Below are 13,643 nucleotides of genomic sequence, written 5' to 3' on the forward strand. Positions count from 1 at the left end.
AGGCCTCAGGCAAGTCACTCCCCTTCTCAGAGTCCATTTTGTCATGTGTGCCGTGGGAACAGTCACCCCTGCAGAGTACCAGGGAGGATGGAATGAGATCCTGCACCCAAGCACTGGGCCCCAGGGCCTGACAGTGATGATGACAAAGAGGAGGAGGAGGCTGGGAGGGTGGTGGGGGCCTTAAAAGCCCAGGATGAACCATGGGGACAGGGAAGCCGCGAGGGGTGGGGTCCTGGCCCAGTGAAGGGAGATGGGAAGTACTAAGCACAGCCTGGATGGGTGAGAGTGGCTGTTGTTGGAGAGTGGTGAGAGATAGAAGTGTGGCTCCCATGACACTGTGAGCCCCTCTAAGGTGGTGGCAGCCAGCTACAGTGGACAGAGCACACATTTAGCCTTGGAGGATCTTGGGTTGGGGCCCCAGGAGGGAGACTTGCCTTGGTGGCACGTTTGCCCTGTGAGTAAGCAGGTGGGCTGCCTCTCAGGTGACCAGCCTGAGAGTCAATCTGTCAGCATTCCCCTGGGTGTTCCTTCCTCCCTCTTCCAGAGGCCACCCCACTGTGTTCTTCCTCCCCGCCCACCCTGCTCTCAACTGTCCCATGCAGAGTGCAGCTCCAGGGAAGCCCCTTGCCCCCATCCCGCCCACCCCATGAGAGGGGCCAGCCAGGGGAAAGGAAGATGGAAGAGGGGAGTGTTACAAGCCCACAGGCCTGGGGAGGTGGCACCCTCACCAGCACCCTGTTTCTGAGAGCTGCTTTCTCCTCCTTGCCAGATGAGATGCTGTACCTCAGGTGTCCTCTGCACACAGTGCTCACGCTCACACCTGTGGCTTTGGGTGAGTGTCTGCACCCTCATCCATGAAAAGGCATGTGCCTGCTGTGTGCACAACAGGGTCCTGGGAGGTTCCCAGGGTGAGCGTGCCAGAAAAATCTTGGATCATTCATCACCCCAGGACTCGGATGCCAGGCATCGTTCATCCCTCTCTCATCCCAGACCATGCATCAGGAAAGCTAAAGTGAAGGGGACTCAATTTCTGTCGGAATCACAGTGTCCACGTGGCCAAGCAGGGACCCAGCAGCCAGGCAGGCAGACACCACAGAAGTGGTCGGCTAGACAGAAACCCAGCTGAAGCCTGACTTCAGGGGAGGAAACCTTATACAGCTAGCATCCTGAGGGTGTGACCTATGCAGCCCCATGGGACCCTTGCTCCGAGGGCCTGCACACGTAGTTCAATGCGTTACCGTCACTCTCTTGGGATTCTTAATGATTTCCGAGCAAGGGGTCCCACGGTTTTCATTCTCCACTGGGCCTGTGAAAGTATGTGCCTGGATCTGGGTCAGGAGCCAAGTCTGGGTGAGAGGAGGGAACCTCTTCTTGGGGGAAAAGAGGCAATGGTGTGCAGGGGCCCTCACACGATCCTCTTCTTCTTCTTAACCTGGGGCCTCGTTCTTCAACTGTGGGCATCACTGAGGGACCTGAGAGAGCTCTGGACACTGTTACTGCGTGCCACTGAGCTCTTCCCAGGCATCTCTGCTCTTACTGTCGTCCCTTGCAGGAATCGCAGTCCCAACCCCGCTCCTACAGGGATCACCCCAAGCCCTGGAAGACACCAGAACTTAGGCCCAGCCTTGGCCTTCACTGGTTCCCAGCAAAGGAGAGCTCTGGAGCCCACAAACAGGCCTCGGGTCCGGTCACAGGTTGTTGAGGTCTGTTTTCATTAAACCTACTCTGTGGGCAATTATGGCTCCTCCCTCAACCTGCTGGAGGGGTGAAAATGTCCCCGAGGCCTATCTCATTGTCCTGAAGACTCCACCTGAGGGAGAGATGAGGTGCTAAAGTTGTGTGGATGATGAGGGAAGGGTTCCAAGATGGCACCTCCAAAGATGAGGTGGAAGGGTCTTGGTGGATGTCTGTGGACCCTGCACCTTGGTGGGAGGGATAGTGGCACCAACCCACAGCCTTTCATTCCACCCCTCTTCCTGCCAACCCCCCTCCCCCTGCCACCGTTGGCGCCCAAGTGAGGTTGTACCTCGTAGGAAGTCACGCCACCGTGGGGACTGGAGCCTCTCAAAACTCATGGTCTGGACACCCAGCTGGCACCTCCACATCTTCCCAGCACCCTACCCACACCTGCTGCCTTCCAGGCAGAGGCGGGTAGTATCTACCTCAAAGCCCTCAACCACGTGCCCCCCAGATGGCCACGTCCCCAGGTCCATGCACAAGGGAAGGAGGAAACGCCCCAAGTAACTTTGCAACTTTAATGTAACACTGATACCAAAAACATGAAAACACGACAAAGGCGCACCACGGAAGCGCACAAGGAAAGCACATGATGAAAGCAGGAAGGGCAAAGAGAGCTTCATCTTGCATGCCATCTGGGATGGGCAGGTCGAAGCTGCCTAGAGTGCCTTGTTAAGGAGGGATCCGAGGAGGCACTCTGGCTTGGTGAGGGACGGTTGCGGTTCGGCAGCGTCAGCGTTGCCTGTAAAGGAAGACACAGGAGCAGGTGCAGAAGTATAAACACATGCCAGTGGGGGAGGGGTACGAAGAACGAAACAAGGGTCTTTCACACTCTTTGCTCCCCCACTGCACCCAGGCCTTCCCCCGACTGGACTCCTCACAGCCCCTTCCCATCCCTTGCTTCGGGGTTTTGTTTATGGACTGAAAATCTTACTGGATCCAGGAGAAGAAGTTGGCACTCGTTCTGGCGGCATTTCTGGTCCGGATGGTGGAGCTGGTGCTGGGCCCATCCAGAATGCTGGTGCTGGCCCCGCCATTGGTGCCACTGCTGACGCCGGCTCTCCAAGTGGCTCTCCGGTTGGCACGGTTGCTATTCAGGATGTACTGATGGTATCTGGCCCAGAATGCAAAGGGGATCCTGGCCCAGGCGTCGCCAAAATCTCCATCCTCATCCCAGGTCAGGAGCTCCACCTGTATGTCATCCCAGCTCCACCGTCCAATCAGGGCTTCATCGCCGATGTTCATCTGGGCTCTCATCTGGGCCCTGGCATGTTCCTCAGCCATATCCACGTCCATCGTCTTGAAAGCATCATCCACGGCCTCCAAGAAATGAGCCTTCCATTCCCGGGGGTCTCGGTTCTGATTCTGCGGTAGAGCAACAGAGACCATGCAAACAGCGACCCCACGTTCACGGGGCACCTGCTTCCTGCCATACACTGCCACCACCAGCTCCCACCCCCAGTGCCTTGTGCATGGTCCCGACGAAAGGAAAGACCATTGGGATCCGGCTCTCCTAAGGACTCCCTGCCAGCCCCAGGACCTCACCCCATGCCTCCCACTTACTACACCTCTGTGAACTTGGGGAAGACACCTACTTAGGAATGCATCAGTATCCTCACTGGACAGACAGCCTAAGGAAGGGGGCCATGACCAAGAAACAGAGAAGGTATGGCACAGACCAAACCCACACCCCACCGCCTGGCCCCAAACAGAGGCAGTTACCTGGGCGATGAATCTCAGCACCCTCATCTTGCTGGTCTCGTGACGGGCTCGCAGACCCCAGAAGAATTCATACTCGGGTGGGCTGCTATTGGGGACCTTCTTGTATTCCAGGTACCTCAGTGCGAGAGGAAGATAAACGTTTGCCTCCAGCCAAGCAGACCTGCTGTTGTGCCAAGGGCTCCCGGGTCGTCCCTTCCCAGCCCCGATACTGCAGCTCAGCTCCTGCAGGAGGACTGTCCTGGCCCTCCAGCCCATGCCTCACGCCCATGCTCACTCCCAGGGTTTCTGCCTCCAGGACCGAGGCCTCCACGTGGCGCCGGTCCTGCCCAGACGCCACAGGAAGTGCATGCAGAGTGGAACACGTGTAGGGTGTCTCTGTTTGTAGTAAGGCCACCAGTTTCTGGCCCCTTGTCACAATGAACCCAGATTCCCATTGGGTGTGTCGTAAACAGAGGAGCCATTTCTTCGGGTCCCCTGCTCTGAGCACACTCCTCGGCAGGGTCCCGCCCATGGCCTGGCGGAACCCCAGGACAATCCACCATAGGAGAGGACTGTAAAGGGGAGAAACGCAGCATACTCTCCGCACACCCCCCAACTCCGTGTCTGTTTGTGTGCGCACACATTCGCATGTCTGTGTGCACCCGGGCATGTGTAGTGCGCCTGCATGAGTACACACGTGTTCTCCTACGACCAAGGACCGGGTGGGCCCTGACCAGAAAGGTAGGCGGGCTGGGCTCCAGGACCCAATGGGCCCCTCACCAGCTGGGGCCACGCTCAGGCTTCCAACTCTCTGAGCCCCAGGTTCCTGGGATGTAAAGCAGGAGACATTCTCCTACAGCCTAGGGGGACAGGGGCCAAATGGCACAGTGGTTCTAACACAACCTGCACTGGAGTCTCTGTCGACTTCTACTCCCTCTCTCCAAGGCTGCGCTGGAAGTCTACTCCCCGCCAACACTCACACACCCCACCCACCCTCACAGAAGAGACGCCTATCCCGCTGTGCTAAGATCCGGCATGGAGAGTGGCTCGCTCAGCCTGATCAGCCCACGAGGAATGCGCGAGTGTGAGACAGAGTTAACTTGGCCAATACTTACTTCTGCTTCACAAAGTCCTCTGTAATGAGCTTCTTCAGATCTCCAAGGAATGGGTGCCTCACCCTGAGGGCCAGGAAAGGAAGGAATCCATAACCACACACAATGGCAGTGCCTGGATGTGGGCAGGTGTGCTCCCTAGCGGGATGGAGAGCGTCCCAGCCTGTGGGGCATCCCCATGGAGGTCTGGAGTGGCAGCAGGGGCCACATGGCCCCATGTCAGGGATGCCCTCGGCAAGGGTCGGATTTGAACCCTCAATTCTGATGGGTTCTCTGAGATCTCATCTGGGGACAGAGGGGGGACACGGAGCAGAGAGGGGCTTGAGAGTCCAGGGCCATTTCACCATGCACCCTCAGCGCTCAACCCAGTCCAGGACATCCACCCTCCTGCACGAGGCCACCAGGCTATTTACAATCCCGGGGCCACCAGTGCCCAAGGACAGCACTGAGGAGCGGGAGCCGAGAGCCCAATCATACCCAGGGCGCAGTCCCATCTTGCGTAGTGCCTCCCAGAGGACGGCTGCGAGAGGAGAAGAGACACAAGAATTCAGCACACCAGGCTGAGACTGGGCAACCCCCTGGCTGCGGGTCCAGCCACTCACCCTCGCTGGCACGGTTGCCATTCATGAAAATGACTCCCAGGATCACCAAGAGGAGGCTCAGCCTAGGAGTGTCCTTGGTCCTAGAGGGGTAGAAAGAGGGATCCTGTCCAGCAGCCGTTTGCCCAAGAGACTAGGGCTGGCTCACCCAACCAGCTTTGCCCACAGGCCTGGGCTACGGGGTTGTTCTTCGCACACTACGCACAAGTTGCTCTCTAATCCAGACCATTCATTCCTCTGTCTGAGACTGAATCGCTTCATGCCTCAAATGCGGATGTGAATGCCCCCTCACAGAGTTCCATCCAGGAGGGGGTCAGGCAGGGAGCAACCACTTGGCAGTGGCAGCAGCGGCAGCAGCAGCAGCAGCAGCAGCAGCAGTAGCGTGTTCGTGTTCGGGGGCACATCCAGACCTTCCCTGCCCCTTGAGCATCGGGAGTTACACTGGACAGGAAGCTTCCTTCCTCCAGGACCACCACTGCCAAGCCCAGGCCAGGCACATAGCAGGAAGAGGCAGGCAACAAGGAGCCCACTTTTTTTTCTTTCCCAGAAGATGGGGTTTGGAGGTGGTGTGGGGGGTGGGGTTATGGGCGTGGGGAGGGGAAGCCCCCCCCGAGAGCATCAAGAGCATCGAGCAAGGCTTCAGCCTAGGCCACTTCCCCTTTCATCCCCTAATCACTGGGTACCACGGACTGCGGGGCTGGGAGCCGGAGCTGTGCCAGGCACCAAAGGCCCCTTTTCCAGCTGCTCTGAGAGGAAGGGGAGGGGGAGGCCACAGTGAGGAAGGCCACAACCCTCCTGCCCTTTCTTACTTTCCCAGGAGGCGAGCTGAGGAATCCCGGGTGCACACGAGAATATACAGGTGTTCCTCCTTGTCAATTTCCTTCAGGTGGATCCCAAACTTCTATGTGGGGGAGAAGACAACATGGGATCAGAAACCCGTGCTGCCTGTCCTGCAGGCAGTCCTTGAGTTCCCCGCTAGAACTTTCCCTCCACAGGCACCCCGAAGTTATTCGGAAGGCTCAAGGAGAGAGGCTGCAGAGAACTGCCCTGTGGGAGCTCTGGCACTGGCTTCAGGAGACCAGGGAGGCTCAGAGAACAGACAGCATGAGGGAGGGGAAGCCTCGAAGAAGGGATCATGCGGGAGAAGCTAGGAGAGCCCGCCAGAGGAGGTGTACTGAAAGTGGACCTCAGGGGGCTGCAGGGTGCAAGGCTTCCCTGCAGCTCTTGTACCACAGTGAGCTGCCTCTGCCCCTCGCTCACCTTTTCCAGAGTGTATGTTGCTCGTTCGATGATCTCAGGGAAATGTTCATCATATTCTCGGATGACATCCTTCATCATGTCTGCGGGGGAGTGGGGTGGAGAGAGCACCTGGGCTGAGCAGGGTCCAAAGAGCTGCAGCAACCCTCGGTCAACCCTGCTGAGGGGAGCACCGTCGGGAACCCCACTCCCCCCTCCACCCCGTACTGTGCACATGGAGGGATCAGCTGGGCCTGCCGGGTGGAGACATCTGATGCCAGGCCCCATAGGGTAGAGATGGGGATTGTGGGGGGTGTGCAGAGCTCGGGGAGGGGGCCCGGGCTGCCCACCTGAGCGCTTGATGGGGATCTTCTTATAGTCCTTAATCATCAGATATTTCACCAACTTATTTGCCTGGAGGAGGAAGAGGAGCACACGGGGAGAGCAAGGCATGGGTGACCTCCAGGAACTGGCCCACAGGAGAGGAGAGGAGGGAGATGGGAGAAAAGCAGGTTTCTTACCCTCTCTTGCAGAAGGGTCACGTTGCGGGGTGGCAAGCACAGCACGTGTCTTGAGGGCACCTGGGACCTCAGGGCCATCGAGGGCCGGGGAGCCACCTGAGCCCGCACCGTCAATGGGGGCTGCGGTGCTCTCCAGGTTGGTGGGACCGCAGGAGGCTCTCTCTCCTCCTCGCTGCTCTCATATTCGTCATCCAGGTGCTTGGACTATAGTCAGAGTGTCAGAGAGAGGAGACCCAGGGCTAGCAGGCTCACCGTCCAAGAGTGCCCAGCACACATCTCAACCAAAGCACGTACTTGGAAATAAGAGTAGTACAAACAGTGGATGACATGTGCTGAGTGCTTACTACGTGCCCGGCACTGAGCCAACCTCTTCTTCCTCCACGCCTGAGGGCAGAGACTCGGTGGAGTCTGAGCATGCTAGCAAACTCATGTTGGACAAACATGCAAGAGCTGAGAGAAGGGGAGGAGGGGAGGAGGGTGGGGAGGGGAGGGGAGGGGAGGGGAGGGGAGGGGAGGGGAGGGGAGGGGCCAGAGAAGAGGGCTGAACAGAGAAAGGAGGGTTGGAGATAGCAGGGAGGTCTCACCTTCTTGGTCCTCTTGCCTCCCATCCTGACCCAGGGCTCAGCACTGCGCTGAGCAGTGGCAGCTGCGCCCTCGGGCTCAGGGATGCTCGTTGTGGCCATCTTGGCCTTGGCAGCAGCTGCTGCCACAACATTCTGGGGCTCCACCCACCGAGTCTTGGCAAGAGCCTTTCCAGACTTGGTCGTCTTGGGCCGGGTGGCCGCCCCCTCCCTGGCAGGTGCTGCCTGGGGCACCCCGGAGGAGGCAGCACTGGGGCCCTCTGTGGCGGCCTCTTGGGCTGGGGCAGGTCTCTTGGGGCGTGGGAAGGCCATGCCACTGACACCTGCTGGCTGGGTAAAATCAAAGATGTCGTTCTGACCCAGGAAGGCGGTCTTGGGCCGAGTGGCATCCATCTCACTAGCACATGGAGCCTGAGAGAAAGCACAGGCGCTACTAGGGCCCTCGTTTGCAGCCTCCTGGGCCTGGGAGGCTGTGTGGGGCTGTGTGGACGTTGCCGGAGCTCCTGGGGCGGCCATCTCACTGTTGACTAGCATCTGGGAGATGTGTGGAGCAGCACGGATTGTCTCAGGGGTGGCTGCCTGACCCTGGGCCCCATATGTCATGGGCCGAGGATCTTCTCCTGAAGCCTGGTCTGTGGTCACCGGGTGGTTAGCAACCACCTGATTGTAGGTGGCACGGGCCGCAGCAGCAGCGGCCCTAGCAGCACGGTTGGAGGCAGCTGCGCGGGCTACGTTGGCAGCACGGGCGGCAGCCTCATTGGCAAGTGTTTCTGGATCCAGCTGAAATGCCTCCATCAGAGTCCTAGCCAGCATAGGGTTTTCCAGTTCCCAGGGCTCATTCTGCAAGGCCAGAGAGAAAGGGAGGGGAGGGCAGACAGCTCTACATGTGCTGCACATCATGCTTCCCTGTGCTGGCCAGCCTCCCCCCTGCAGCCAGCTCCCCCTGCCCCCACCCCCCCCACCCCCGGCCCCAGACTTCCGAAACCCCCTTTCTCTGAGCAGGAGAGGGAAGGCTGGGGAAGCTGGGCAGTCCTTCCCCACACAACCCTCCCTTTCATCCACAGCAGCCCCCTCTCCAGCAGCTTCACAGGGGAAAGGGCCCAGGGCCAGCAGGTGGCCCACAAGGGGTCTCACCGATAAGATGCGAAGGCCTGGACCCAAGCTCCCAAAGGCTCTGAGGATACGGATGTCAAAGCTGGTGAGGGTGCCGTAGCCTCCAAAAGCACCGAATTCTTCATAGTCGTTTCCTTCAACCATCTCTTCCTCCCCCACTTCATCACTGCCCTCATCCATGTCTTCAACGTTGTAGGTTTCCGATTCCGTGCGGTAGCTTCCCTCAGCCATGCTGGGGGTCCCAAGGAGAAGAGAGCTCAGCCTGGGAGGGAGGGTGAGGCCTCTTCAGGGGGAGAGGGCGGGACACAGCGGGAGGTGGGATCTCTCAGGAGGTGGGGGGCGGCAATCATCAGGTTACTAGGCAGTACAAGGCAGAGGGAGGGGCCAGGGAGGGGGTGGGCGTGTGGGGGTTCTGTTGGGTTAGATAGTGTCAGAGGCAGAGCCCTAAGAGAGGGACAGAGGTGGTCGGAGGAAACCTCGCACTTAAAGGGGAGTTTAGGCTGGGCAAGCTCCCCATCCCAGCGGCTAGCTTTGAATAGGGAGTGGACTGGCGGGCTTGGGTCTGAAAAGTCCCAAAGGGGATGTGCATCGAGAGAGGGAGAAACAAAGGGTTTTGATTTAGTGATGAAGGGGGAGCAGATGACATGAGAGGGCTCAGACAACAGGGACCCCGGAAAGCTATGGGAAATTGAATCCAGAGACCCTCTGGCTAGGTCCGGGTGGGGGCATTCAGCTGATTCAGGTCTGGGTTGGGCTCATACAGCAGCTCTAGGGGTGTGTGTGTCGGGGGGTGGGGTAGGGGCTCGGAGTAAGTGAGGCATGAATTGGAACGCTGGAGGTCTCAAACCCCAGGACTGCAACTCCAGGAAGGGGGCAACGCGGGTCAGCAGGTTGGGAGTGATCTAGGAGTGGTTGGGGTGGGGGTAGGGCCTCCGCTCTAAGGAAGCTCAGCACGGAGCACACGGATCTGCTAAAGGGGTTCGGATGGTGGGCTCCGGTGTATGCAGGGCTCTGCGTCTCCTGGCAGAGATCCTGGCGGGAGACGGCACGGCGAGGGGGTGGGGTCCTACCTAGACCGTGGGTCTAACAGGGCTCGGTTCTGAGTGCCTGGGCTTTGTTCGGATCCGGGTGTGGGGGCGGGGAGGGCGCAGCGTGCCTGGTGCCACTCGCCCTCTCCCGGTCCGGTCTGAGGCTGGATCCTTACCTTCCCTGGGGTTCCAATGGCGTCCGTCCTCAGCACCAGGAACCCCGCAGCCGCGCCCTCGCCTACTGCTGCCAGCACAGCAGCTCCCACCACCCCGCCCCTTTTCTCCGCGCACCCCCCGCGGCTGGGAAGCCGGCGCATGCGCGGACCCCTCCAGCCCGCCCGCTTTCCCAACAAAAGCCCTCTCCACCAGGTCCCCAGTGCGCATGCGATTCCGCGAGTGGGTGGGCGCGGTGGGGGACTTTTTCTCCCTCCCGCCAGATACCCCCCACCCCTCCTCTTACCAGAGGCGCGCGCACTCGCAGCCTGTGGTGCGCTTCGACCACCCAATCATCTACCCTCAATCCCCGCACCTTTGCACGATGCTTCTGGTCCCTGCCCTTCCCATTCCCGCTAAACTCCTCCAGTGTGGTCTGGAATACACTATGCCTGGCTTCCCTAGCATGACCCCTAGGTCACAAACGCAGTCTCTAGCTGGGTCTCTAACTCTAACAAGGAGAATGGAAATGGCCAGAAGATGCCCGTTGCCTTTGTGTTCCCCAGCACTCTCCACCTCTATGGCCCCCAGACACACTGGGAACATCTGCTTCCCCAGCCACTCTTTATGCAGCTTGGGCATCAGAGCTCTATCTTTGCTGGGGCTGGTCTTCTCTCTTAGCAGCCCTGGGAGGTGGTAGATGTCAACATCCCCATTTTACTGATCAGAAAGCTGAAGTGCGGACACACCGCGTGAACTGACAAGGCCACAGAGCCAGTAAACAGAAAATGCAGTATGTGTGCCTGAGTCTTCCTGACTCCAAACCCCATGTCCCAGCAGTGGTGGCCTGGGGACTGAGGCACGCTCCCCTCTCCAGTTTGAGCGACAGTTCCACACCCACCCCCCACCCCACCCCCAACACACACACCTCTTCTGCCTGCCAACACCTGTCCCAAACAAGTGAAGCTTGTGCTCTCCAAGACTCAAGCTCAAGCTCTGCATCCGGGACATGGGTAGAGAGAGATTCCCCAGGCTCCACCCCTCGCCTAATGTACGTGGGTCCCTCCAGGTGTGGGAATTGCTCCTTGGGGTCCGCTCCCTGCCCCAACGGTCAGGCCTCTTTGCTGTGAGTGGCACAAACGCTCTGCGCCCGAGGCCTTCCTGGTGCCCGCTGGGGCGGCCAGGACAATCAGGCACTTGTGTGTCTGAGCCATGGCAAGCCCTGATTCAGAGTAAATGTTTGCCCGGGGTTCCGTCCAGGGCAGGGGCCTGGGGCAGCTGTGGTCTTGTGGAAAGAAGCTAGGCTGGTCTTCAGAATTCCAGGCATGAAGTGCTGAGCCAGTCTGCTACTAGCGGTGTGAGCCTGCTCAGGTCACTGGAGGTCTCTGACCCCGCTTTCTCGATATGCAAAATGGGAAGCACAGGAAGCACTTCCTGGGGTCTTACCCAACCCAACACATACCGCTAGGCTTCCAGAATGGCTGGAGAGACTGCTTTGGAGGCAGAAAACGCTAGGTTTGCAACTCAAATCGATCCTGTGCTTTTTACAAAAACCATGGTGGACTTTTATATTTGTTTTTTGTGTCAGCCTCTCCGGAACTCCTGTACATGAATGGAAGCTATTGCTAGAACCACGACTTTTACTCTCCAGTGACCAATATCAGTTCTGGCTGGTTGGATGGCTTTCCTCAGCTGTTGCATAGCAACCTCTGCTGTCTTCAGCCCTTCCTGTGTAACACGTTTCTGTGGGAGGTGACCAGACCCTAGAAATGAAAGCCTCGACAAACTGCTCAGTGCTAATAGAAAATACTATGTTCCCATCTCAGACTGAATCTGTTCTTTTTACAAAAACCATGGAGGACTCTTTTATTCCTTTTGTTTGCTTTATGATTTAAATTTCCTTCCTTCTTTCCTTCCTTCCTTCCTTCCTTCCTTCCTTCCTCTCTCTTTTTTAAAAGTGAGATATAATTGACATATAACCTTATGTTAGTTTCAGGTGTACACCATAGTGATTCAGTATTTTTATGTATTGCAAGAGGATCACCACAATAAGTCTAGTTAACATCCATCACAGTACATAGCTACAACTTTTTCCGCCTATGATGTGAGCTTTTATTACATTTGTTTTTATATCAGCCCCTCTCTCTATGCTATATAACTGTTTATGCTCATATGCCAATAACTACAAAATCTACAGCCCCAGTTTGAACTTCACCTTTGAGACCCAAATCCATATATTCATTCTCCCACGCGACATCTCCATTTGGATGTCTCGAGGGCTCTTCATAGTGAGTCTGTCTAGAACCAGTCACTTGGCAAACCTACCCCTTCCCACACACCCACACTCCCCAACTCTCTTGCTTTTAAAACTCCCACCTTCATCATCTCAGTAAGTGGCATCATTATCCACACAACTACTCACTCTGGGAGATGGAAGTCAGCTACCACCCCCTGCTCCTTGCTAATACACTGCACCCTGATGGGAAACCTCTGCAGCTCTCCAGAACTACCTCTCTGTGTGGCTCTCCCCTCCCTTACTTCCAGCACATTCTAGGCACGTTGGCCTCTCGGAATTCACAACTCTGTCTCCTTCATTCAGGTTCTCCAGTGGGCTCTGTTTGTGTTCAGTCTTCCCATGCTGTGCCCTGTAAACTCTATCCAGGCAAGAAGTTGGGGGAATCGGGCAATCTGAGGGCTCACCGTGTTAGTTGCCTCGCCCTTCTCTCGGGGATCACTGTCCCGTGGTGCCTGTGGTACCACGAGGTAAAGCTTTATAATTTTTTTGGGGGGGAGGGGGTTTATAGATACTTAGGTGGGAGAGTAAGTTGGGTTCGTGTTAATCCATCATGGCTATGGGCATGATGGTATAACATGTTTCTTAAATCTGAATTTTTTTCACTGATTTTTTAAAAAAGATGTGTTTATTTTGCTATGCATGCATCTAAGATCTACCGAAGTGACAATGCACAGATATCGCATGGTGTGTATTCATGACATTCTTCCAATCTGCTCCCCCTCACTCCTAAGGAAGTGGGAGACCAAAACATTATAGAATCATTCAGGACCAAAAGTGAGAATTACAGGGAACTTCTTATCAGAAACAATGCAAGTTATAAGAAAGTGGCACACCATCTTTATAATAGTGAAGTAATTAAGAACTGTCAACTCAGAATTTTACATTCAATGGGTATCTTTTAAAAGTGAAATTAAATTAAAAATTTTTTCATACTTAACCAGAGTTGAAATAATTCATCATCATTAGATATGCACTACACTAAATATTAAAGGGTATCTTTTAGGCACAAGAAAAGTACAGTAAAGGTAAATATGTTTGACACAAATGGATAACCAATACTGGAGATGCTAAATATGATGAGAGTAATAGAATATTTATTATTTTAAACATTCCTTATGAATCAATTGAGAGTGCAATCGTAAATTCATACCAATGCATTGTGGAATATAAATTATGTGGAGTTATTAATTTCTTGGACACCAACAGCACAGGGACTTGGGGGAATATAAATATACCGTTGTAAGATTCTAATTCTACATGTGAGGTAGTACAATATTACTTGAAGGTAGACTGTGGCAAGTTAAAGAAGTGTCAAATATAACCCCGAAAGTATCTGTCCAAAGTATTATGACTAATAAGCCTACACAGGAGATAAATGGTATCATGAAATGCTCGCTTTATTTATTTATTTATTTATTTATTTATTTACTTACTTACTTACTTATTTAGACAGAGAGAGCATGTGCAGGAGGGGTGAGGGGCAGAGAGACAGGGAGAGAGAGAATTTTAAGCAGGCTCCATGCCCATCAGGGAGCCCCACACGGGACTGGATCTCATGACCTTGAG

At 55.9% G+C, this 13,643-nt stretch overlaps 1 protein-coding gene and 1 non-coding gene across 4 annotated transcripts; both read right to left on the minus strand.

The window, feature by feature from the left end:
• Window positions 1–2,241: 2,241 nt before the first annotated feature.
• On the minus strand, window positions 2,242–9,946 carry LOC480926 (melanoma-associated antigen D4). Of its 3 annotated transcripts, none has more exons than XM_038587474.1 (13): window positions 9,805–9,946; window positions 8,622–8,832; window positions 7,491–8,327; window positions 6,907–7,110; window positions 6,736–6,799; window positions 6,410–6,489; window positions 5,959–6,050; window positions 5,153–5,232; window positions 5,028–5,070; window positions 4,554–4,616; window positions 3,460–3,574; window positions 2,672–3,102; window positions 2,242–2,479 (listed from the first exon to the last, which is right to left on the minus strand). In XM_038587474.1, exons 2-13 carry the CDS (start codon window positions 8,829–8,831, stop codon window positions 2,470–2,472), a joined length of 2,229 nt encoding a protein of 742 aa, XP_038443402.1. In that variant the 5' UTR covers window position 8,832; window positions 9,805–9,946; the 3' UTR covers window positions 2,242–2,469. The 3 variants fall into 3 exon arrangements, with proteins under 3 accessions (XP_038443402.1, XP_038443403.1, XP_038443404.1); XM_038587475.1 differs by having other exon boundaries at window positions 8,622–8,862; XM_038587476.1 differs by lacking the exon at window positions 9,805–9,946 and adding an exon at window positions 9,671–9,804.
• LOC119868667 lies at window positions 3,820–3,951 on the minus strand. The gene has a single exon (XR_005386643.1). It is a non-coding gene; the product is annotated as a small nucleolar RNA SNORA11 (small nucleolar RNA).
• Window positions 9,947–13,643: the final 3,697 nt, after the last annotated feature.

This window comes from Canis lupus, chromosome X (genome assembly GCF_011100685.1).
Source record: "Canis lupus familiaris isolate Mischka breed German Shepherd chromosome X, alternate assembly UU_Cfam_GSD_1.0, whole genome shotgun sequence".
Taxonomy (NCBI): Eukaryota; Metazoa; Chordata; class Mammalia; order Carnivora; family Canidae; genus Canis; species Canis lupus.